Source organism: Ursus arctos, unplaced genomic scaffold (genome assembly GCF_023065955.2).
Source record: "Ursus arctos isolate Adak ecotype North America unplaced genomic scaffold, UrsArc2.0 scaffold_21, whole genome shotgun sequence".
Lineage (NCBI taxonomy): Eukaryota > Metazoa > Chordata > Mammalia > Carnivora > Ursidae > Ursus > Ursus arctos.
In genome coordinates this window covers 47,166,771-47,191,791 of record NW_026622886.1, presented here as the reverse complement: position 1 = coordinate 47,191,791, position 25,021 = coordinate 47,166,771, and the positions used below count along the sequence as shown (strand labels likewise).

Sequence of the window (25,021 nt, the reverse complement as noted above, 5' to 3'; positions counted from 1 at the left end):
GTGCTTGAGCAATCCTTAAAAGCTGTTACTCTGCACGTCAGTCTCCTTACATATTAAAATGGGAATGAGGAAATACTGCCAACTCTTAGAGATTATAAAGATTAAATATGATTTTATACGTGAAGACTTTAGAAATATGCCAAGCACTGAAGAAATGGGTTTTTTTTTTTTTTTTTGGTTTTTTGGTTTTGTTTCTTTGTTTTATGTAGCCATTGTGCCAGCCTTAAACAAATAAAAATGTCTTTCCTGATTGGGAATAATGTAACGTATAAACACCAGTGAAATTGTTTGGCATTTCTGTCCATGGGCACAGAATGCTCCCTTTTAAATCCTTTGATTTGTAGTTAAAGATTTTGATAGGATGTCAATTTGTCTACTCTCCCTTCCACCCCCCCCCCCCCATATGAGTAGAACAACCATCTCTTTAAACAGCTGTGATGATGCCAGTTTGGAGCAATCTGTGGTCAAATGAATATAGAAATGCAGAAGTTTGTGTAGAGAAAGGAAAAGATGAGGGAACATTAAAAATAACCATCTTCTCATTAAAGTAAAACTCAAGAACTTTTCTCACAACTACACCAATGGCAGACAGGTATCAAGATTCATGAAGAAAGAAAAATGTTTAATATAGAAGGTGTGAAAAATGAGCTATTGATGTTTAAGTGTATTTTAAAATAGCATTTAGCACCTTATTAAGGTTTGGTAGGTTTATCTATTGGAATGGTGGGAAGTCTCTCTGGGGAGCCAATATATTGCAGAGACCTGAGTATGAGAAAAATAAGCCATTTATATATAAGGGGGAGAGAATATTTCAAACAGAGAGAACAGCAAATGCAAAGATGTGTTTATAGATCATGTCACCCTCCAGTCCCCTCTGTCCCTGCATCAGGTATACCTATCATATTCATCAACCCCTTTCTTCATTTCTACAGCTACTCAAACCATTCATTCACAAAACCTTTATATACTTAAATTTGAAATACTAGTGGAATGCTGAGTGAATATACTATGAGGATCTGCCATAAAGATTCATCTTTTGTAAGTGCTGGATGAGCTCTGGTAAATCAAACTGGCACAGTTACCGTTGAGCAACATGCTAACTGGAGATGATTTACCTGGATAACATTGATATCTCCATCCTTTGTAAAGGCAAATGTAATAGCTGCTTCCTAATTATTAGGGATCTCCCCTCCTGTTTTTCACTGACCTTAAATGAAAAGAGATCACATGGACAGAGAAACCAGGAATTTTTAATCCAACTTCAGTGCAGGGATAAACCTCAGGCAAACGCATAGTTAATGAAGAGGATGCCATCCCCTGTCCAAATTAAAATAGCTACAGTTTTCTAATTCAGAAAAACCTCTTTGAAAAATCTTTCAAATTTAGAAAGCCTCTGTCAGTGAGAAAAATACTACAGTAGTAAACACAGATAAATTTCTGTAATTGCAAGCAACTTTTTCCCAGTCCTGCACTAGTGCTTTTTATCATTTGATTTGACAGGACACCACATATACAAATTTGAAATAAAGCAAATGAAAAATAAATTATAGCAGTTTATCATTTCTTCTGTTAGTGTTTATGCTATGCATAAAATTTTTATATAGCTCAAATTGATAGTCAATCCCAATTCATGGTTTTAGATTGATCAAATATATTTTATGAAATGTTCATTACATAACATATTTTCAAATTTTCTCACAGCATTTGTCATGTACTCATGCCATACACAAAAGAAATAAAATAAGCATTATGAGTTCATGTTTACAGAACAGAATAACAATATACAAAAGAATAGACCAGTTCATATATATATATATATATATATATATATATATATATATATATATATATATGTAGGTCATACGTAAAATATTTAACGAAAAAAATCACTTCCCTATAACCATATGCAAAACTCGAAATTAGAGAGATATACTATAGTAGTGATATTCAGAATCCCCAAGACCACTTTCAGGTTTCATGATTCACTAGAACGATTCACAGGACCCAACAATGCCTTTTTCATGGCTGTGATTTATTACAATGGAAGAATGCACAACAATATCAGGAATGGGAAAAGCGCATGGATCAAAGTACAGGAGAAACCAGATGCAAACTTCCAAGAGTCCTCTCCCAGTGGAATCACAAAGGATGGGCTGAATCCAGCAACTAGCTGTGACAACGTAGGTGAAGTGTTGTCTATCAAGAAGCTCATTAGAGATTCAGTGCTTAAGGTTTCTCGTGGGTTGCTGGTCATATAGGCATTCTCTGTCTTGCATGTCCTAAAATTCCACATCTGGGAAGGAAGGCAGATGTTCAGCATAAACCACATTGTTTGTGACACAGCTTAGGTACAGTGAGCCACTCTTATCAGTTAGGGAATGGTGGAAACACCTTCTTCTTCTTCTTCTTCTCCTTCTTCTTCTTCTTCTTCTTCTTCTTCTTCTTCTTCTTCTTCTTCTTCTTCTTCTTCTTCCTTCTTCTTCTTCTCCTTCTCCTTCTCCTTCTCCTTCTCCTTCTCCTTCTTCTTCTTCTTCTTCTTCTTCTTCTTCTTCTTCTTCTTCATGTAATTTTTTATTGTGTTATGTTAGTCACCATACAGTACATCATTAGCTTTTGATATAGTGTTCCATGATTCATTGTTTGCGTATAACACCCTGTGCTCCATGCAATACATGCCCTCCTTAATACCCGTCACCGGGCTAGCCCACCCCCACACTCCCCTGGTGGAAACACTTCTGAAATCCCAAGTTCCCAGGTGCCAGCCAAGAGCCAGCCCTGCAAGCAGGCCTTTCTGAGGATGGCAGTCTCATACCTGATAACATACCTGTTAATTCTTTCCTACATGGTAGTGAAAATACAAGTTTTATAATCAGATGACCCTGGGCTCGTATCCACATTCTACCACTTATATTGTGACCTTGAATAAGTTATCAACACTTTGCATGTCTCAGTTTCATCAACTGTTACATTGCTATAATTATCAGATTGCCATGAAAATCATATACAATAATGCATGTACAGTTCTTAGCACCCTGCCTGCAAAGAGTAATAACTCAAGAAATTAATGAATAATAATAGAATAATGATGGTATATATGGCAACTATCATCACAGAGCTTAGAATAGGATGTAGGAACAGGACTCAAACAAATACAATAGAGGGTAAATCAGTGTTATGGGGTGTGTGTGTGTGTGTGTGTGACCATTATAAGTGCAACAGGAGTTCTAAGAATGGGCAAACACTCTGTAATTTATGAGAACGCACATAAGCTTCCTTACCAGAATAAGTGTCATGGAGCCTCAGCCATAAAAGACAGAAGTAGCTTTCAGAAAACAGAAGCAGCTGAAGTATAGGTGACAACAGTGTGATCTTACACTGCTCTCTGATGAGGTCCTTTACAGCTTCACGGCCAGCATGAAAGTGACTTTATACTTGACACTAAACATTCTGAGACAGTTTGGAAAGCTGGAGCAGAAGAAATTAGTGGGTAGATCAGTCTGGTTTAGATACAGTCTGATGCTTGCTGAACGTTTTTGGAAATAATATTATCCTTGTACATCATAGTTTTTAACCGCTCAACAGACAAATAGGACAAATACCTTTGCTTTATTTAGATATGGTCTCAGATGTAACTCTCAGCAGGTAGAGAATTTTCTTTTCTGACTTAACTGATGGTTAAACATCATGACTACTTGAAACACATATGCTGAGTAAAAACTTCCATCCTGATCGAATTAATAGATAAACGAATAAATGACCTCAGAATATAATTAGGCCCAAGATTCATCAACAAGGGACACCTGTGAGGCTAGCTCATGTTTAACAAAAACCACATGTGCTGAGAATTTATTTGTTTTCTTGAAACTCCATCTTTCTTTTTACTACAGTAAGCCAAGCTGCCCGTAGGTTGGAGAGAGGTATTGGGTAGCGTCGTGATTTATATCTAATGTTGGATGGCTCCTCAAGCTAATATTAAGCATTTAAAGATTCTTTACAGGGGCGCCTGGGTGGCACAGCGGTTAAGCGTCTGCCTTCGGCTCAGGGCGTGATCCCAGCGTTATGGGATCGAGCCCCACATCAGGCTCTTCTGCTATGAGCCTGCTTCTTCCTCTCCCACTCCCCCTGCTTGTGTTCCCTCTCTCGCTGGCTGTCTCTATCTCTGTCGAATAAATAAATAAAATCTTTAAAAAAAAAAAGATTCTTTACAAAACAAGTATATTTTGTTCTGTATCATAATTTTAATTAGATCTACAACTATCACAAAGTAGAAATATTTTATGACATTTTATAAGCATTTCATATTAAGAAGTAAGGAACTTTGATTATTTCTAAACAAATCAACTTAAAAAGTATATCTTTTTTTGCTAGAAAAAGATTATAGGTTAATTATGTAGATACATCCCTTATAGATTATCTTATAGATTATCACTTAACCAAAGTATATTACTTAAAGTAAAATCATTTGTTAAAATTAGAACTCTTTTTGCATCTTGACTGATAACACAGTAGAAATATGCCTCTTCAAAAAAAAAAAAAATCAACACCTCTAAATGTTTTCTTTAGTGGCCACTTTTAATCACGGTTGTGGGGGGAAAAGCCTTGATGTGGTTATCCTGAACTATAGATATAATTATTTGCCACACATTGCAAATTAAGTTGTGATTCATTGCCTGTGTTCAAATTTAGATTTACACCATTCAGGCAAACACAGTTATAACATTTAGTAATTAGTACATTTGTGAGTTATCCCGGCATCATGTAGAAAATGGTATAAATTATATCAGCGATACTGAGAAAATTGTTATTAGTCCAAGTAATTGATAAATGCCTTTGGATTCATTCTGATAGTCTAGTATTTATCAAAGCATCCATCACAGTTCTTAAAATAACTTGATAATGTCTCCTATATTATAATGGGTTGATGATTATAGTTGTGCTTGGCATGTGTCACCTGGTTTTATATTAGGAACTCAAGAAATAGTGCATTGAACTCAAATAGTGCGATTTGAGTTAAATTGAATTGAAGCAAAGTGAACTGGTTAAGTAATTTTAAGAAAAGGAACCCACACTTAAGTTCAAGAAATGATCAAAGCTATCAATTCATTTCTCACAAAGGCTATTTGAATTTAGCTATGTGCTTTTTAATGAAAATGCTCATTTCCTAAATCATATGAGTTTTTACCATATTAGGAACAGAAATCTATTCTTTTCACATCATCTTGTACAATTTTCATTGATTTTTCCTCTTAACTCTGTGGTTTTTATAGAGCTATCTTTCGTATGGCCCATTTTAGTTTTGGGTTTTTTTGGGGGGAGTATGAAATGCGAAAGTGGTATTCTATTTTTGAGTTATTTTGTCAGTTTATGTCTTTTTACCAATATGTTTTCAAAAGATATTGTGGAATAATATTAGGCCGTGAAGTTTTTATTTCTACCTTGTATTTAAGGATAATAACTATAGTTTTGTGAAAGAATAAAGCTATATTGACAAATGGATCTCAATGTATTTTAAATACTATCCATGTAGAAATTCTCAAATGCAGTACAATCGCACTTAGCAAATTTTTGTTATAGTATTAACTAAAAATCATTTAAATTTTTTCTAGTCTAAATATTGGACTGAGAATTCTGACCTAATGTAATATTTTTCCCTCAAATCAATGGCCCTTGTTTTAGATGAAATATAATTTTAAGTTAAGAAGGACGTGTCAAATCCAACCATTTACACATTGACAGGTCTCATACAATAGTATGGACTTCCACTGCGTCTAAGATGACCTCAGTTGTTAAGTTCCACCATTATTTTATGATGCACCGCTAAAAAAAAAAAAAAAAAAAAAAAAAAAAAAAAAAAAAAAGAATGCTGTGATTAAAATAAAACACAACACTTTATTAATATTTAGAACTTTCATTTTATAACTACCAAAAGAGCTTTTTTAGACATAGTTAAACATAGATGATTTTAATCATCTTAATCACTCCTGCATATTTTATATGGACACACACACACATTGGGAAATGTACCTTGAATAAATTGAGTAAAGCATTCCTAAAACCTCTTCCCATTCAGTATCTGGCTCTCCTAAATTAGCTTTTGAGTCCAGTTCTCAGTGTTCATGTTTCACACATAAGTCTGTTCTCTTTGCCCATGAGGCAGCATATCTTAGTAGAGGGATCCACCATTTTCTCTGGTAATTTCATCGAAGCTGCTCTACCCATTCAGTAAGTTTTGATGCTGGTACTTTCTTGACATTATCAGAATGTGTCAACAGAAGATTTTTTAGACAATAATCAGGATTCATATTTATATTCCTTCTTCAAATGGCCCTTGAATGGTCTGATTGAAGTATGAAGAATTGCTATTGTCCAACCAAGCCATGGAAATAACATCCAAATTCAAGCATGCATAAGCGGTGATCGCTACATTGCTATCTATGACCACCACCTGATCAACAGGGATTGTTAAGAGACCTCAAGTGGGAGACATCTTTACTTCTAACATAGTAAGATATGAAAACAGTTGGTATCTTAGAATCAAGGAAAATGTGGTATTAAAAATCATACTGTAGTAAAATAAACAATTTAAGCTCTAATTAAGAGGATATATGTGTGTGCACACAAAAATTATTCTAGAAAATAAAATCATTATACAGGCAAGTCATTTTTATAATCTCTAGATTGTTATTACATAAATTTGCCTGCATTTATTAAATATTTGTATAGTACACCTATGTCCTGTTGAAAAATTTTTCTATCAAAAGTCAAATGATTATGGTCATAAACTATATGTTAAACACTTCTAATTTATTGTTTTATGTGTTGTCATATATATGGTTAAAAATAACCAGTCAAAGTGATTAGGAAGTATTGAAAAGTCTTCATTATATTTTATTAAATATTAAACTAATATTTTTCTTTTATCATTAAAATATACTTTCAAAATTAACAACTGTTAAAAATAAATAAGTAAATGACCCAGCAACTGATCATTTCTTAATTTCCTCTCTACCTCAGGTCCCATAAGTAGTGTTCTGGTGAATAAATATGGTAGCCGACCAGTGGTGATGGTAGGAGGTTTATTATGCTGTTTGGGAATGGTCACAGCCTCTTTTAGTACCAGTGTAATAGAGCTTTACCTCACTATGGGATTCATTTGTGGTAAGTCAAGTTTTGTTTTCTGCTTACTCTCCTCTTAACACTTCCATCCATAGTGTGCAAAGCTCTGTAAGAAGCCTAAACAACAGAACATTCGTATTGTTCTGAGTTTGCTTTTTATATCAGATGCTATCTTAAAGTACTGAAATACTAGCTTGGAATGGCCAATCCAACTTATCTCAAGAAATGGAAAAAAGAAGTTATCAGCTACATTGGGTGCTATGATATCAATGTCAAAGAGAATATAGTTTTGATTTAATTTTACCATTTCACCCTTTATTCACCAGTTAAGATGGTATTATGGCCACAGACTTCCTGGCATGTAAATAGCTTCATTTTTTTAAGTTATTTTTCATTACTTATTACTATTTAGAGTACCTGACTTGTCTATCACTCATTGTAGGTTAAAAATGATGCCAGAATATGTTTTCTGCACGCACTGATTTAGCTTTAACAATAGAATTCTTGTCTGTGTTCTGGTTAGCGGTAGGGCTCTGTATCGGCATCCCTTCTTTTCCTAGAAAAGATTCTAATTGTTTAAAGGCTCTGTAAGGCACATTTGCCACTAAACACATGTTTTTAAATGTCATACTGTCATTCTCTTACCGTTGCTCCTCATGCGTTATGTCTGTTGACTCAAACTGACCTAAATATGTACATTTGGAAAACACTATTCTTATTAGTCTCAACAATAAACTGCATTAAACAAATCTACACTCAAAGTTTTAAGAAAAATCAGATTTTAATATATTAAGAAACTGAATCTTTTCCTTATGCTCACAGAAAAATGGTTAATATATTCTCTTTTTAAAGTAATTTTAAATCAATCTAACCTTGCACTTTTCTATCATTTGATGGAAAAAAAAAGATGTATTAAAGCCTATAGTAATAGGGATGTTAAAATCTTTCTCTTTACAATCTTTCCGCAACTGTCTTCCTTTTTGTTGTGGTAAAACACCTTTTGACTTTTTCATAGTGCCGAGAATTTCCTTTGTGCAGAAATACTATATATTGCATTTGACCATAGAAGTCAGGCCAGACCCACAAGTAGATGTATTATGGAAAAGATGATTTTATTATTACTGTACCACAAATTTCAACAGCATTATATGTTATTCTAACTTCAGTTCTTGAGTCTTGAAGGCTTTGGTGCTTCTAGAGGCAACCATTAAAATATACCATGAGAGATTTATCTTAAGGCATTATCAGCCAATACTTTTTGGTTGGCAGTCTAATTTTTAAAACTAATTCAGTACATATTAGCTGATCATGAGAAAAGTAGCCTTTTTATATCTCAGCTTCTTTGTCTTTAAAATGGGGGAAATGATAAGCTCTTTCCTTTGGGAGTCATTGGAAAGATTCATGTAAAAAATGAATGCATAGTACTTTACAGAGTACCCAGAATTTTGTTACTTTTAAATAAATACTAGCATATAATTATCATCATACATCATCATACAACGTCTTACAGTTCTAGGAATTACTTGACTGTGGCAAAAAACTTTTGTTGTAGTTGAGGGGATTGGAACTCGAGAAGTCTAAGTGTTAGGCCAAATAATGTACATAGGTAAGTAGTCAAGGCAGATTCAGGTCTTTGAATATCAAATCTCATGTTCATTTTACCATGCCAGAATAGCAAATAGATGGCCACCGTCTCCTAAGGAGAAGTTGGATTAACACTCCAAGGCAAAACTCTAGGTGACAGAACGGTGCCAGGGGTTGGGGGAGGGTGGCATTAGGTAAAGAAATTTGATCTTCAAAACAAAATTCCTGGGTTTTAATTTGGATTCTTCCATTTACAAGCCACTGACCATAGGCTGACAGTTTTCTTATTTATAAATTACACTTATTCTGCATGTCTCACAGGTATGGTAGTATCAGAGAGCATACTGCCCTGTTACTCTTCATATTCTTGGTTCGTTTGTGTCAGCTTTTAGGGACCCTCCTACTCGTAGAAAATATTTGTTTCAAAAGTTTGCAATAAGTATTTGTACCGAGAACTGAGTTGTTCCCGAGTCTAAATACTTAAGCACTTTGTAATACCCTCTCAATTTACATAAACTGGTAAATGCAGAATTCTTACTTTATAACCCCTAAACTGATACAGAATTAATGCCTAAGCTAAGGGGGAAAGAGAGGTACCTTATCTAAATCAATTTTATGTGGTTTTTAAACAAACTTAATCATTACTATTGCTAAATAATCCTTGGCAAGTTATAAGAAATAATTCATCCCTTTCAAAGGTGATACTTAATACTGCCAAGTAATTCCCTCGGAGTCAGTAGGAACAGTAGGAACCTTTGAATCATATAAAGAATGAGTTTTAATCCCTGAAAAATATTTAAAGCAAAAATTTTATTTTTTTAATCAACACACATGTGCATCTATATTCATGAAATGTGGAATGTGAAAGACGTACAGCATGACATTAATGGTGTTAATTTATTACTCTTGTTTATTTTTTGCACAGTTTTGAAAGAAATATCTCTGGAGAGACCTAAGATTTTAATAAATGACAGTCTTTTTAATCTGTTCACTCTGTTCCACTCTTAAAAACAGTGTTCACATTTTAAATGCACTCTTGCCCACAAGGAAGAAATCTATTCTATATATGTGCATATAAACGTAATGCATATAAATATATATGTTTATGTAAATAGAAGGGATTAATTTATCTGTGATATTAATGATTATAATTAAGAACTAACAATTTCATCCTAATTTCAACCTGTTCATGATTATGGGAACATCAGTAGAAATTCTTGATTTTATTTTTGTGCTTTCACATGAAAGGAACAGGAAGTTGTCATATATATCAAGTATCCAGTTTTGAGAACCTCTTCGTTTATGCACAATTCCATGATATTTATAATTATCAAAAATTACTACTTGCTTTTGCACTTTTAGTTCTGCCTTCCTCACTTGAATGTACATTTTAAGGAGTAATTCCTTTTGTGAGTGCCATAATGTATTTATGTTTTTCTTCCTTTTGTTCTGTTCTTTTTAGGTTTAGGTCTAGCCTTCAACCTGCAACCTGCCCTAACAATCATTGGCAAATACTTCTATAAGAAACGACCCATGGCTAATGGCCTCGCCATGGCAGGAAGTCCTGTTTTCTTAAGCACATTGGCTCCTTTCAATCAGTACCTTTTTAATACTTTCGGCTGGAAAGGAAGCTTCTTGATTTTGGGAGGTATACTGTTGAATGCCTGTGTGGCTGGGTCCCTCATGAGACCCGTTGAACCCAAACAAGTTACCAATAAGTCTAAAAATAAGATTGGCATAAGAGTGGATGATATAGGTGTGAAGAAAAACCAGAAGAATAAATCAGCATGGGAAAAAGTTAATACGTATTTAGATTTCTCCCTTTTTAAGCATAGGGGATTTCTGATATACTTATCTGGAAATGTCATTATGTTTCTAGGGTTTTTTGCCCCCATTATATTCTTGGCTCCATATGCTAAAGACAAAGGAATTGATGAGTATTCTGCAGCTTTCTTGCTGTCCATTATGGCTTTTGTTGACATGTTTGCTAGACCTGCTGGAGGACTCATTGCAAACTCCAAACTTATCCGCCCCCGAATCCAGTACTTCTTCAGTTTTGCAGTCATGTTCAATGGAGTATGTCATCTCTTGTGCCCATTGGCCGAGGACTATACAAGCCTGGTGTTATATGCTGTATTTTTTGGTCTTGGATTTGGGAGTGTTAGCAGTGTCCTCTTTGAAACTCTCATGGACCTGGTTGGCCCTCAAAGGTTTTCCAGTGCCGTAGGACTTGTCACAGTGGTGGAGTGTTGCCCCGTTCTTCTTGGTCCTCCTCTTGCTGGTAAGAATAATTCTCATCCAGAAAAGCAAAAAGCATAAAATGAATATCTGCTAGCCAGGACATTCTTTTTAGTGTATGATGTGGCTTGTAATAATAAATACTAATAGTCTGAAAGACTGTGGGTGTGTTAATTTTAGGGTTTTTTATGTATGTATTTTTAAATTTCATAAGTAGTTGATTTTAGACCTAAATTTGTTTCAGAGCCAGGACCTATGAACTTAAGAATTTAAGTTAGACTGATAATTAGTAACATAATTTTCATGTTCTTACCCATATCCATTGTTTTGTGCTTATAAAAATGTGTCATAATAATAGAATTCCACGTTTTCTTCATTTTATCATTGATGAACAAATTTCTCTTCTGCCCATATTAAAATGAGTCAGAAGTTTAAAATAATGCTGCTAAAGGTCAGGATTTAATTTTTTATTGGAGCACATTGGTTATATTAATATGTTACATGCCTAAGGATAACATACTTTTACAATATTGCCAACAGAGTATATGTACATATTTATACTCACATATATGTACATATATACTCATATATATGTATATATGTATATGAAATGCAATAAGGAAAAGAAATTCATTTGAACAGACACATTCCACACATATAAATTACAGTGATTACCTATAGATTTTAAGATCTGAAATATTTTCAGTGATGCCTATGAAAGCATCCATGCTAAATTACACAGTAAGGAGACTAAGACACATGTATAAGTGCATTTTTGAAGTTAAGACTTTGTTCAGTCTTAGACTTCAATGTTATAAATATTAAAAACCTAACGTGGGCCAGTCTTTTCCAGCACATTGTTTTGGTTAATATTTAAACTGAGGTATTCACTTGGGCTCTTGGCCTGACCCCTAGTGGTCGCAGTAACTGCCAGGCTAAATGTAAATGTTTCCAGTTTTCAGACTGTTTCCCTACATGACATCAAGGTATCATTTTTTAAAACTCCAGTATAGTTAACAGACAGTGTTATATTAATTTCAGGTGTGCAATATAGTGATTCAACAATTTCATACATCAAGAAATCATTTTGAATTGGGAAAATTCGTCTTTAATTTGTTGTTTAGGTATCATTGACCTTTTGCCTTGCTTTTTCACTTGGTCAGGAATGAGTAGCATAGTTACCGAATTTTTCTATCCACCGGGGCTGTCCTCTTGTATCTAGCACAGATGTTTTGGGTGTTATATCTTTTAATATTAGATACTATGGCACCAAAACAATTTTCACAAAGAACGAAAGCCAGTCAGTCTTATTTATCAGCTAATTGATTTTGTTGCAGAAGACAACTACAATTGACCTGTCTTTTCCTACAGAATTAGTTTTACCAAATGGGTTTGAGAAGCTTATTCATTAGCAGCAAAATTTTTAGTATCAAGAGAAAATTGTATTTCACCAGCCATGGTGGGATTAAAAAAAAAAAATTAAGTCAGGTCAGCAGACATAGTGGGTGGGCTCTAAGGATGAAAATGAAGGAATCTGATTTGACTATTCCTTCCTACCATTGCCTGACCTGCCATTGCCACTACTGGTGTGGCGGTTTGGCAATATTAACACAGGAAGCACTCAAGATCACCGAAACCGATACAAAGAGCTGAAGCTTTAGTTCTGGAAATCGGATCTTGTTTCTTGATGATGCTAAATAGTTCCCCGGACATTTAGGAAGTATGTTGATATGGCAGCCCAAGTGATATTAACTTTGATGGGGCCATAGACCTAATGTTTATGTATTTAGAAGTATAACGATCATTGTATGAATAAAAATATTTGACTAAAGCTAGAATGGAAATTTAAATTATGCATTTTTGTTATGTTTATGTATATGGCACACTCAAGCCTATTCCACCATTCAACCAATTAAAACAGAGAACTTTGTTCAAATAGGCAGTTTCACAAGTAGCTAAATTTAATATTGAGCCACTAACTAGATTCTAGCCAGATAAATGAGATTCTCATTAAAGAAACAGGCCTCTATCAGAATCATCTAGAATATGCATATAATAAATAATATGGATTTGCATACACTATCATTGTTAAGAATTAGGTGCCTGCATAAACCAGAGGCAAAATTGAGTATAAACCGAAATATTTTTAAAAGTCAATAAACTGGGGTGTCTGGCTGGCTCAGTTGGTTGACCATCCAACTCTTGGTTTTGGCTCAGGTCATGATCTCAGTGTTGTGAGATGAAGCCCCACATTGGGCTTCATGCTGGGCTTGGAGCATGTTTAAGATTCCCTCTTTCCCTCTCCCTCTGCTTGTCCCCCAACCCCGGCTTGCTCTCACTCTCTCTCTCTAAGAAAAAAAAAAAAAAAGTCAATAAATCTTTAGGTTATATGATATCAGGCTAGTTTTTAAATGTCTCGATAATCAGATGTAATAAATACTTTCTGATTAGTCTGATCTTAATAATTTACATTCAGATAAACTAAAAAATTGTGATTAGCCCAAAAAGTTATGATATGACTCTTAACCAAGAGGTATGATGAAGCTTTTTTGCAGAATAGTTAAGAATCTGAGATTCAGACAGACTTCGTTTGATTCCAGATTCTGCCACTCACTGGCTATGTAACCATGATCAAATTACTTCATAGTGATCTTATAAGGATTAAATGAGATATTACCTCATTTAAAAGTGTTTAGCCTAGGGGCGCCTGGGTGGCTCAGTCGATTAAGCCTCTGCCATTAGCTCAGTTCAGGATCCCAGGGTGCTAGGATTGAGCCCCATGGCGAGCTTTCTGCTCAGCAGGGAGTCTGCTTCTCCCTCTCCCTCTGCCCATTTCCCCCACTCATGCTCTGTCTCTCTCAAATAAATAAATTAAAAATCTTAAAAAAAAAAAGTGTTTAGCCTAGTGCTGGGCATAGAAAAAGCATTGAGTAAATATTATGCCGTGTCAAGAACCTTAAAAAAGCCTTTGGGTCTTTCCTAAAAAATGTAATTTTTTCCTTTTTATTGAAAAGAAGCATGGAAAGGATGAAACAGTCTCAATGTATGAATATTAATAAATAAGTATATCTATTTATATACATGTAGATACAAAAACATGCCTCACACGTACATGTCTTTATGATACACACACAAACAGATATATGCGTATATTGTGTTGGTTGTACATTTTTACTGAGGGGAATAATCTTTAAGAAATTGAATATATTGGTAATATAATGCTGTGTGTGCATACATGCCTTTTTTATGCATATATAGAATTCATAATCTAGAATACTTTTTGTTAAAAACTCATTCAATATTAACTTAAATAAGAAATAGGTACATACTTGGTGGAAGAATTTATTGGAAATGTTAGCATTCTACGGCTGTTTTATTATGCTGTTCTAACAGCTGTTCTCTGCCTCTTAGGTAAATTGGTGGATCACACTGGACAGTATAAATACATGTATCTAGCCTGTGGAGCTATTGTGCTCCTCTCCAGCCTTTGGCTGCTCATCGGCAACGCTATAAACTACAGACTGCTTGCAAAGGAAAGGGAGGAAGAAGCAAGGAGTAAGAACCTGCATGCGCCCGAGTCCAGAGAGTCTGAACCCTTGAACAAATCTAATCATGATGATGTTAACGTCAAAAGTACAAGAACAGAGAATAATTCTTCAGAAAGAGAAACTAATATTTAACAAGAATCACATCTCTGATTTCAGTGTTTATGACTTTCTTAGGAGTTTTTTTTTTTTTTTCCAAAATATCGGGAAACTCTTTCCTTGAAATGAGGAGTCATACTGAAGGATGGAGATGAGATTTTTATAAGTTTGTTTTTTAACACTTGTTTGGATAGTTCAGTTTTGAGATTATGCCTATAAAGAATCCACACAATGGGTTTATTTCCGTACATGACTCTGGCTGTCATGGTTAAAGTAGTTTTCAAGTCTTCCAGGGACTTCCAGTCTTGGTTATAGAGATCTGAGTCCCAAACCCCTGGCTTCAGCACTTAGAAGGTATATGTTTAATCCTATAAGAAGAGCCTGTCCAAATTTCATTTTTTAGTGTGAAATGGAATTGAAGGAAAATGAATTTTCTAGTGTGCACACGCACACAGACACTCACCTGTATGTACACACGTGCACAGAGTATCCAGCGAACAAAAGACAAGTAAGTTCAAAAAGAATATTATCCCTTTTTTAACTTTCAAAATAAATCCATGGAGAATGAAGAAATGTGTTATATCTGCATACTACTTTACAATGTGAATTTTAAAGATAAGAACATGGGTGAAAATAAGAATGATCTTAATTTGAAAATGCAACTAACTGCTTAAAAAAAGGTATTTGCATGTATAAAATAAATTTGAAAAAAAAAAAAAACTCCTCCATTTTAAACTATTATTTTTAAGCACTGTTAGATTTGATTAATCCATGCACGTGATTTCTTTGAGGACGGTCATTAGTACCTGGTGCTAGAGAATAGGAGCCTCAAATAATTTTCAGAATTCTTACTTAACATGTAAATCAAATTAAAAGCCTAAGTGACTCCTCACAATGAGCTGTGTTCATTGATTTTAAAAGGATTTTAGTTACTAATCCAGAAAATAATAACCAGGGATTTCTTTTAATCAGAGCTCACTCTAGACTCACTGTCATACTGAGACTTAGAAATGGAATTTACCAGAATCCTGGTTGACAGGCTGACAAATAGGCCAAATTCTAATTTTTCCAACACATACAGTGATCAGAGGATTACTGTTATGAGTGATCTGAGTAAAGCTGACTAAGAGTGAGAGGTGCTTATACCGAGCCCTCTAAATTCTGTCATCTCTCGCCCCTCCCTAAAATGCAAACGCAAAACACAGAAACCCAAACTGGCCTTTCACTTGGCCACTGAAATTCCTCATGCTGTAGGACTGGCAGCACTTCAAAATCCCACCCCCTCCCGATGAGACTTCCTCCTGCCTGGGAGCATAACCGGGAGACTGTTAGATAACAAAAGGTTTCTAGAACTGGAGGCTGCATGTAACTCAGTATATATACTTGGGAAGGGTAGGCATAGTTTATCACACCATAGCAAGAAGCCTGCAACATTGTCGGCCAGTTTAATTTAGCAGTTTCTTATTTTCATAAAGATTTAACATCTGAGATTTAATATCTGAGAATCTGAATCACCCTTGAATATTCAGGCATATGATAGTTACTGTGCACTCAGAACTATAAATACCAGTTAGAGTAATACAGTGCTTTTAAACAAGAAAAAATGTGTGCCTTATGGCTAAAGTTATAAGTATTTACATCAGCAAATCTGAAGTTTAAATTAAGAGTATGATTAATGAAAAACATTTAGCGCCTGATTATTGAAGTGATGTTACTCTTAAGATGTCAAAAGGAATTTGCTGTTCATTTTTTTTTTTTTTAATTGCAGTGGAGGCAGGTGCTATCTTATTTCTTGTAAGATTGCACCTGGACACCAAGCTTTTGTGATAATTAACATTAAGGATTTGATTTGTAAAATTTATGCACTGGTTAAGCATGTGGCTCATACTTAAGCTATATAAAATCCCATATTTCATTTAGCATTCATTTTGTTTGCAGATGAAGAGGAATTTGTATTTTTTAAATATTAAATGAAACAACTTGTGCCAATACCATAGACAAATAAATCAGGCAAAATGTGGCAGTGTATGGCTGTTTTTAATTTAGTTTTGCCCAGTCTTGAGTCTTCAAGGAGCTACTTTCATATTGTTAGTGCTTTTGTATTCAACTCTGACTCGTCATAAGAAATGCAACATCGTAAATTGTGTAGTAGCTCTCTGGTCTTAAACATTTCCAAAAAATGTCTTCAATTCTCCGAAGAAACGTATTTAAATTAATATGCATATCAGATCCCAGGGGGAAATAAACAGCAAAGTCATGATAGTGAGGTATTGGGCCCAAGGCTTTAGTCCTTTTTGTCAGTTGCTGGTAGAGACAAGCTCGTGGGTGCGTTCCAGCGCCTTCCTCCATGGAAGGTGTATTTACTTACTGATGAGGTTTTTGTCAGGTCAAAACCAATTCTTATTTGTTCTGTTTGTCTTTGGTCACCTTCATTAACTTTTCATTTCTGACACTATGTATTAAATTGTTACAAAAGAAAGGGAAGTAAAATTGCACATTAAAAGCACATGGCATGTATACCGCCATGCCTGGCAACAGCCCTACACGAAGTTACAAATATGCACACATGTTAATTACCATATTAAATGTTGAAAATTAATTTAGAACACACTTGAAACGGCGACATAGACTCACATACAGGATTGAGAGTCGTTCCAGGGTAAAATAATTTTCTAGTCGGTCACTCTCTCCGCTCCCTTGAACTTGTAAGAATATTTGTTGCTTTAAGAGAATCTTTCAGGGGCGCCTGGGTGGCTCAGTCGTTAAGCGTCTGCCTTCGGCTCAGGGCGTGATCCCAGAGTCCTGGGATCGAGCCCCACATCAGGCTCTTCCGCTATGAGCCTGCTTCTTCCTCTCCCACTACCCCTGCTTGTGTTCCCTCTCTCGCTGGCTGTCTCTCTGTCAAATGAATAAATAAAAAAATCTTTAAAAAAAAAAAAAAAAAGAGAATCTTTCGAAGACCGAGAAGAGACTATCAACCCAGAAGATCCACACAGTCTAAAGGAAGCCATGTGGTTGGCTTCTGTGTCTGCAGTGATCAGTGTAGAACATATTTCTTTCCCTAGAGAGTGACGGGTTTTAGATGTTCAAGATGTCATGAAGCAAAATCAGAGCACACCATTAAAATTCCTTTTAGTCCCATCCCCCCACTGGGGTACTGTAAAGAAGGGAGGTTATCAACCAGGGTACTAAAATAATTCATGATCACTGGCTACTTTAAGTATTTTTCTACTTGGGATAACTAGGTGCCCGTATTTGTCACAATTTAACCTTAAATATGCCTTCACTAATTTATGAATAGAATATTGGGTATAGACTTGTCCTGACCCATCCCTACCCTCTTTCCTGATACTTTATTTTGGGGGTGGGGGGGCGTCCAGTCAACACACGTGTAAGAGTCACTGGGTCAGGCTCTAGCGTACTTCACATTGGAAGACATGATGTTTCTCAATGTAAATTCATGAGTTTTACTTCTCTAGTATCAAGTTCCAACTGTCTTATCTCATGCCCCACCCCTAGACACTAGAAAACAAGTAAAATAAGTTTGATATATTTGAATGTGCAGTTTAAAAATCTAGGTTTTTGTTTTATTTTTCACTCCTCCTCCTCTGGCTGCACGTGACAATTGAGGATACTGAGAAAACATGTATGATGTAAATGTAAGTTTTTATATTGATATTATAAAATGTAGAACAATCCTTAATCAGTTAACTGAAAAAAATTTTCCATCCAAAAGTACCTTTTAAAGTCCTCTCATACATATAATGTTGCACACTTGTAATAAAACAAGATTAAAAATCATGATCGTTAGGCTCCATTTAATAGGGAGAAAGGGTATGAAGTTGAGAAGGGACTAATATTTATATCGTGCATTTTGCCTACAGAATACCTTTTAATATTCAAACCAAATTGTAAGTAGAGACTATTGACCTGATATTAGAGATGAGAGAAACAAAACAAAAATCGGACACACAAAGTTCAGCTAATTTACCCAAAGTGAAAAGTTGTATGTGACAGACCCAGAACTAAAACTTGGATTTATCTCGAAGCAGAAAGAGCCCCCAGGGTGTTCACTAGCTTGCTGCCTTCAACAGAACCTATAGAAGCAACAGTAGATAAAATATAGATACAAAAAATTTAAGCCCTATACAGTAAACCAATTAGGTTTAACTGCAGTTTGTATTCTGATTTATTTAGTGTTCATTAGAGACTGTTTGCTATAAACTGAATATATAATTTCAAGTTGCCTGCTTTTCTAACCAATGCAAATTATCCCAAATAGTGGTAATAACTGTATAATAGCCATAATTGTTTTAATACGACTTTTTGCACAAAAATAATGACATATTTATATGACTCAGGGATAATATATTTTCCCTGAGGTTGGATTTAGAGGAAAAATATTATTTTCTTTATGGATAAGTAATTCCCATATTGGTTGCTACTTATTATGACTCCAAAAGTGCTTCATATAAAACATTATATTCAGAGTTACAGAGATTCCCATTTATAGGATCATCCAAGCTACCAAAGAAACTTAAAAAGATTACAAGATATAAATGATTGGTTCATCTATACAGTATATATTTATTTTCATCATTTAATGCAACTGCCCCTACGTCCTAACTCATTTTTCAAGTTTCCTTGAACGTCTGTAACTGCCATTGTCCTCTCTGTCCATTTGTTCTATGGATAGAACAAGTGGCCTTGCTTTTGTCCTTTCCCTCTAAGACTTTTGACATCCATAGAGTAGTGTTCTCCTTAGCATTATTTTAGATGGCATACTTCTAGGGTCTTACACCTTGCACAAAATCACACATGCTGCATCTGGTCTTATTTAGTTGTGATTTGTAGGAATGGCCCTCTTCCTGGAGTCAGCAGTTTATACTTTTGGCCATGACCTCTCATCTTCACAAGTGAGGGAACTCCTGTGACTGGAGGCTTGAGGTATCCTGGAAAAGGAAGGTGCTTACAATCTAGAAGACGTTTTGTTAATATGAGTCTTCCTTGTGCATGATAAATTTATAATTGAATATGATTTTTAGGAATCTTGAAAAATCAATCTCACTGTCCTTGGCACTAACTATTCTGGATGTTTCTAATCTTCTTAAAGTGCCTCATGACTTCGAGAAACAAAGCTTACCACGACAGCCCAGCACCATTACATATCCTATATGCTCTTTCAGGGCAATGACATCCCCACACAGCATGCCAAGTAGATTCCTTACCACAACACTTCACAGTACCAAGCAGCCTCAAAACTATTCAGATATAAATTGAAATTAGAATCTTTATTCAACTCACTTTGTTTTTTAGGTTTTAATTTTTACACATCCATGTGCACAGTCTCCCTGCACTTAAAAGCTGAGAGCCTCAATTATCAGTAATTAAATGCTTGTATAATCAAAATCAGGAATTATCTTTGTTGGTAGTTAAAACATGAACAATTTGCTGAGCTCACATCATTTTTTGTAGTTCTCATTTTCTCTTCTTTGCCATTAGCTGTTTGTACACTATTTAATTTTTAACTCCTACAAGATCCTGCAATCTGGTTTAAGTTAGTCTTCCCCCACACTGCCTTTCCTTCGCTTTATTCCACTTACGTGCAGTTCATGAAAGCACTGTTACAGCACTGAGAATCATACTTTTGGGTCCCTGCGCTAAGAGGAAAAGTAATATTGCAAACAGAATTTTGGGCATTAATAGAGCATATGGGAATTTTTTAAACTGAATTATTTCTCCCATCCCAATCCTGAGCTGCCTTACCTTCTCACCTCCTTTTTTTCTCATAATTATCTTTTAAAATAATATTCTTTTCATTGTTTTTCCACAATATCTCTAGCCAGCTTCTTAAGCATTTTTCATCAATTCTGGGCACTTTTCATACAGAATTCTTGTTTCTTTAGCGGGTTTAGTTACGCTTCCCCTGTGTGCACGAACGCCATAGTTTTCAGTCACCATATGTATTTGTTAATAGTGTGAGTAACATTCAGGAACATTTTAGTAGGTGATTAATTCATTACCGTTTCAGCAAATATTTTTTTCTTCACATAGTAAAACAAGCTTTTTGTTTAAAATTCAAATATGGGAAAATAAGCTAAAGAAGCTTCTATAGGAAAACATTGCTACTCAATATTGTATCAAGGAATATTGTTCAGATGAACCAAAGTTTGGAATTCTTATATGAATTTCAGGGTGAATTTTGAGACATATTCCTCTAAGCTTTTTCTTCTGGGTTGGTTGTGATTTTACTTTCGTACGGATCTAAAAAAGATTTTTGAAGTTAGACCTAGTTTATATAGCTTGTTCATTGGAGTGGAGTACAAATTTTGGATATACTATTTAAAGGACTTTATTTTTCTACCACATGCTTTCTATTTGTAACTGAAGTATGAAGATTTCTGGATTTAGTGAGAAAGGACATGTGAACTAAAGTATTATTTTTGGGGCGCCTGGGTGGCTCAGTTGGTTGAGCGACCAACTCTTGGTTTCAGCTCAGGTCATGATCTCAGGGTGGTGAGATCGAGCCCCAAGTTGGGCTCCATGTTCAGTGTGGAGTCTACTTGGAGTTCTCTCTTTCCCTCTCCCTCTGCCCCTCCCCCTGCTCGTGCTTTCTCTCTCTCGCTCTCTCGCTCTCTCTCTTAAATAAATAAATAAGTCTTTAAAGTGTTTATTTTCTAAGCATTAGATGTAATTGTATTTTGATTTGCATTGTATTTTGGTTTTGATATATTTATGTATCAAAAATATATTTAATTCATTTCATCTTCTCTACCCTAGGTTTGTAAGATATGTACATTTTTATAGAATAAGACTAGAATAGTTTAAGAGCTTTGCCTAAACATATATCTATCTTTTGAGTTAATGCAGGGTAAGAAGTAGAACCCAAGTCTTGACTCCTGACCCACCTTTTTCTCCTTTGCACTGCATAAGCCATCCTATTTTAATGGTAAACTTTATAGACTGAATATATATATACCTGGAAACACTTATTCTAACCTTGCTTGATAAATCCTTTATTTCCAAAATGAATGTATTTCCTCTGAGTCATACTTTGCAAAATCGTGTTTGTAAATTTAATTTGAAGAGTATTTAATGATTCCCACAGTAGATAATTCTGAGTAAACTGGACATAATAATTGGTGGGTTGAATGACTTTGCACAATATATGTTGTTACAGCAATATCTAAGTCATTGAAAATACTCACCAATAATATGCTTATAGAATCCATGTGTCAATATTCCATTAATTCCTCCTTTCTTTGTGTTCATAGTTTATTTTAGTAGCATCATTCACTTGTTTCCTAAAAATTTAATTCCAGAACACACGATGCAAGTTTGTTAAATATTAAGTTGTATGCAAGAAATTATCTTCATTGTATAACTTTGAGGAGGTTACTCCAAAAATATTACTTGATCCAAGAATCTGAGGATGAGTTAATAAAATTAATAAGACCTAGCTCAAAAATTCTTCCTTTATTAAATAGTCATTTCAAGTAGTTAACACAAAACCTGACAACAGGTGTCTAGCAATTGTAGAACTATAGTTTCTTTTATCTTAGTGATACCATCTTCCTCTGTACCCATCTTATCTAGATTTTTTTTCAGATTTCCCCTTTTGATTCTATTTCAGAAAAAAAATCACTTCTAGATAAAAGGGGAAAATGGTTTCTATTAGGGACTTGCTCTGTAAAAGTGTGAAAACAATCTGTACTCATTGTTTGCCTAATTCATCAAAGATATTTACCCTAAGAACATACTTTAATAAAAGTTTTGATGAACTGATGTGTCACAGTAAAATCTTTCACGAACAGAGCCCATGATGCACTTGTAGTCAGTGACATGTTTTGGTTAGACTGAGCCAAACTGACATCCATATATACTGGATTTGTCTTGTCTTTGTGACAGGGTAATCTTCAGTAGCTGCAGTGAGTGCATCAATAAATAGAAGGTCCCTTCTTTGTAATATGATAAAAATGAGATCGCAAATTACTTATATATGAGTCAGGTATAGAAATTCCTATGTTGAAGATGGGACAGTAAGATATTTCCATGTATTTGCTAAAATTTACATTTGATTTGAATCTTCTTATTTAAAAGCACTTCCCTCCAAATATTGTAAACTACTATATTGGTGAACATTTCCTAGAATGAATAATTCCTTATTTCTGAGGAATTTCTGAAAACATTTCCTACTTATGTTCTTCAACAAATATTTCTTTCTTATCCCATTGGTACGCTTGGGCAAATATCAAAAGATTATTGGGATAAAAGTTATACATAATGACATGTTGCTAAGTAGACATGTAAGACATTGCTTGGTCACGGCCAACCTAGCTAGCTTTTGCAAGAATTCTTTAGGGGTTAATCTGTAGAATTTTTTTTTAATATAAATTGTATCTTGGGCTGTATTTTTATGATTTTTAAGTGAAAAAAATGTAGTTGACTTGTTTGTTCCCTAGGCACTTTTAGAGACCCCTGAACAAATGATCCTACTGTCACATGGTCTATCAACTACAATTACTATGATAGGGAAATGAAGAGAAAGGGTAGATTTGCTTGACACCTAAGATGATCCAGTCAGTTATTTTTACATGACCTAAATCATGACTGTACATATTTCATTTTTTTAAAAATCAATATGATATGAAATAATTTAAATGCCAGTCAAAGTTTTAAAATGTAAGATAGAATGTACTTCTTTTTGCCTTCTTACAGATGAATGTACTTAAAGTGATTGTGATTTGATCTTGGAATATATATTTATTTCTATCATTTTTGCATATACAGTAGTTCTGAACTTGGCAAATAAAACGTGGGGGAAAATTAACAAAATGAAAAAACTAGCATTTTCATACAAATACCTATTTTGTTTTTAACTAAACAATGTAGATTTATTTAAATTGGGAATACGGTATGTTGTTGATTATTTTAAAAGTATATTCAGTTCAATATGTTCCTACTTCATTTTTTTCCTAATTCCTCATTTTTAAGCAAACTTGTTGACTACTGAATCATTTATCACTCAATTTTCATTTATACTGTCTCTGTTAATTGTAGTTTCTGTTTCTCTGCACAACTAATTTGAAACCAAATGTTAAATTCCTTTATGGCAGTACATATTTTGCCTGAGTTTTGAATATACTTTCAAGTTCATCTCTATCTTACTAGAATGTGAGCTCCTTGTGGACAAAGATGTTATCTTAGTTATAATATCAGCTTTAATGCCTAGCAGAGTGCCATGCACAGAAAAATTCCTCTATTGAAACAAATGGATGGATCTAGATTATTAAATTAATACTACAGTATCTTATGATGCAAGCTGAATGGGTATTGGAGGAATTCTCTGGCTAATTTTCAAAGTGAGATACAGAAAACAAATACCTGTAGCATTTTTGTTTTCTAAAAATTGATACTCTATTTTGAGGATTTTCTTTTTATTCCATCAGTAAACATTCCTATGCAAGTTCTGAAATATGCAGCAGTTAAACGTCATGGTACATATTAACTAGTTTTATTTACAAAGTCAGAAATGCTCTCTTAGGCTTCCTAGAAATAAATGTTGACAATCATTTTATTGACCAAAGGTGCTACTTATTTTCTAATATTTATATTCATCATAAGTTCTCTTGTCTACTAAGCTTCAGTTCTTCTTTTTGGGTGGGGGGAGGGGGAGGAGCACACAAAACTAAAATATCTTTTCGTCTGAATTATGCAATTTAGCATTGTATATGTTCCTTTTGCTCTATTCTTATTGTATTTTAATTATTATTTCTTATTGCTCACTAACTTGTATTGCAGGCCTATGCTGTTTCTTGGAAAGTATATGCATATATATTTGTATAATATGCAAGAAAAAAAACCTGTATTGCACATTAAATTAAAATTAAAATGGCAAATAAATGTTCATGTTAAATTTTGAAATGAAATCTGCAGCGTTTTCTTAAGGACCGTTAAATGCTTGCTACACTATGCTAATCAAAACAATTTCCAGCATCAAATATGAGGGTACTACTTTTTTTTTTTTTACCTTTTTTTCAGAATACACATAATTGATTAATGTCATTGGAAGTCAAACACAGCCGAAATACAAATCATTCTCAAGGGCTGAAATGAATGTCTACTGTTTATTAGTTTTTCATGAGTACACAGAAGGAACACACTCAGTTTGAAAAGAGGACATTACCTGCACCACAGAAGTACCCCTCAAAACACGCTCAGCCTATTTTCCCTTCTTTAACTTTTTTTAAGTAGGCTTAATTTTTTAAAAAGCAGTTTCAAGTTCAAGCAAAAAAAGTACAGATTTCTCATCTTACGCCCTGTCCCACACATGCGTAGTCTTCCCTATTATCAACATCCCCCAGCAGAGTGGTTCCGTACCTACAACTGATCTCTGTAAAAATACAAAGTATTTTAAAATTTATCTTGACATTTCTTCT

The 25,021-nt window shown here is 34.4% G+C and overlaps 1 protein-coding gene across 25 annotated transcripts in view; it reads left to right on the top strand.

The window, feature by feature from the left end:
* The window catches only part of SLC16A7 (solute carrier family 16 member 7), a 724,207-nt gene extending 699,701 nt beyond the window's left edge, over positions 1 to 24,506 (top strand). For all 25 annotated transcript variants that reach the window (XM_048217844.2, XM_048217842.2, XM_057316176.1 and 22 more), the window contains 3 exons: positions 7,015 to 7,158; positions 10,163 to 10,981; positions 14,350 to 24,506. In XM_048217844.2, coding sequence (XP_048073801.1) covers positions 7,015 to 7,158; positions 10,163 to 10,981; positions 14,350 to 14,618 — 1,232 coding nt within the window. In that variant the 3' untranslated portion in view covers positions 14,619 to 24,506. The remainder of the gene's footprint in view (positions 1 to 7,014; positions 7,159 to 10,162; positions 10,982 to 14,349) is intronic.
* The last annotated feature ends 515 nt before the right edge of the window (positions 24,507 to 25,021 follow it).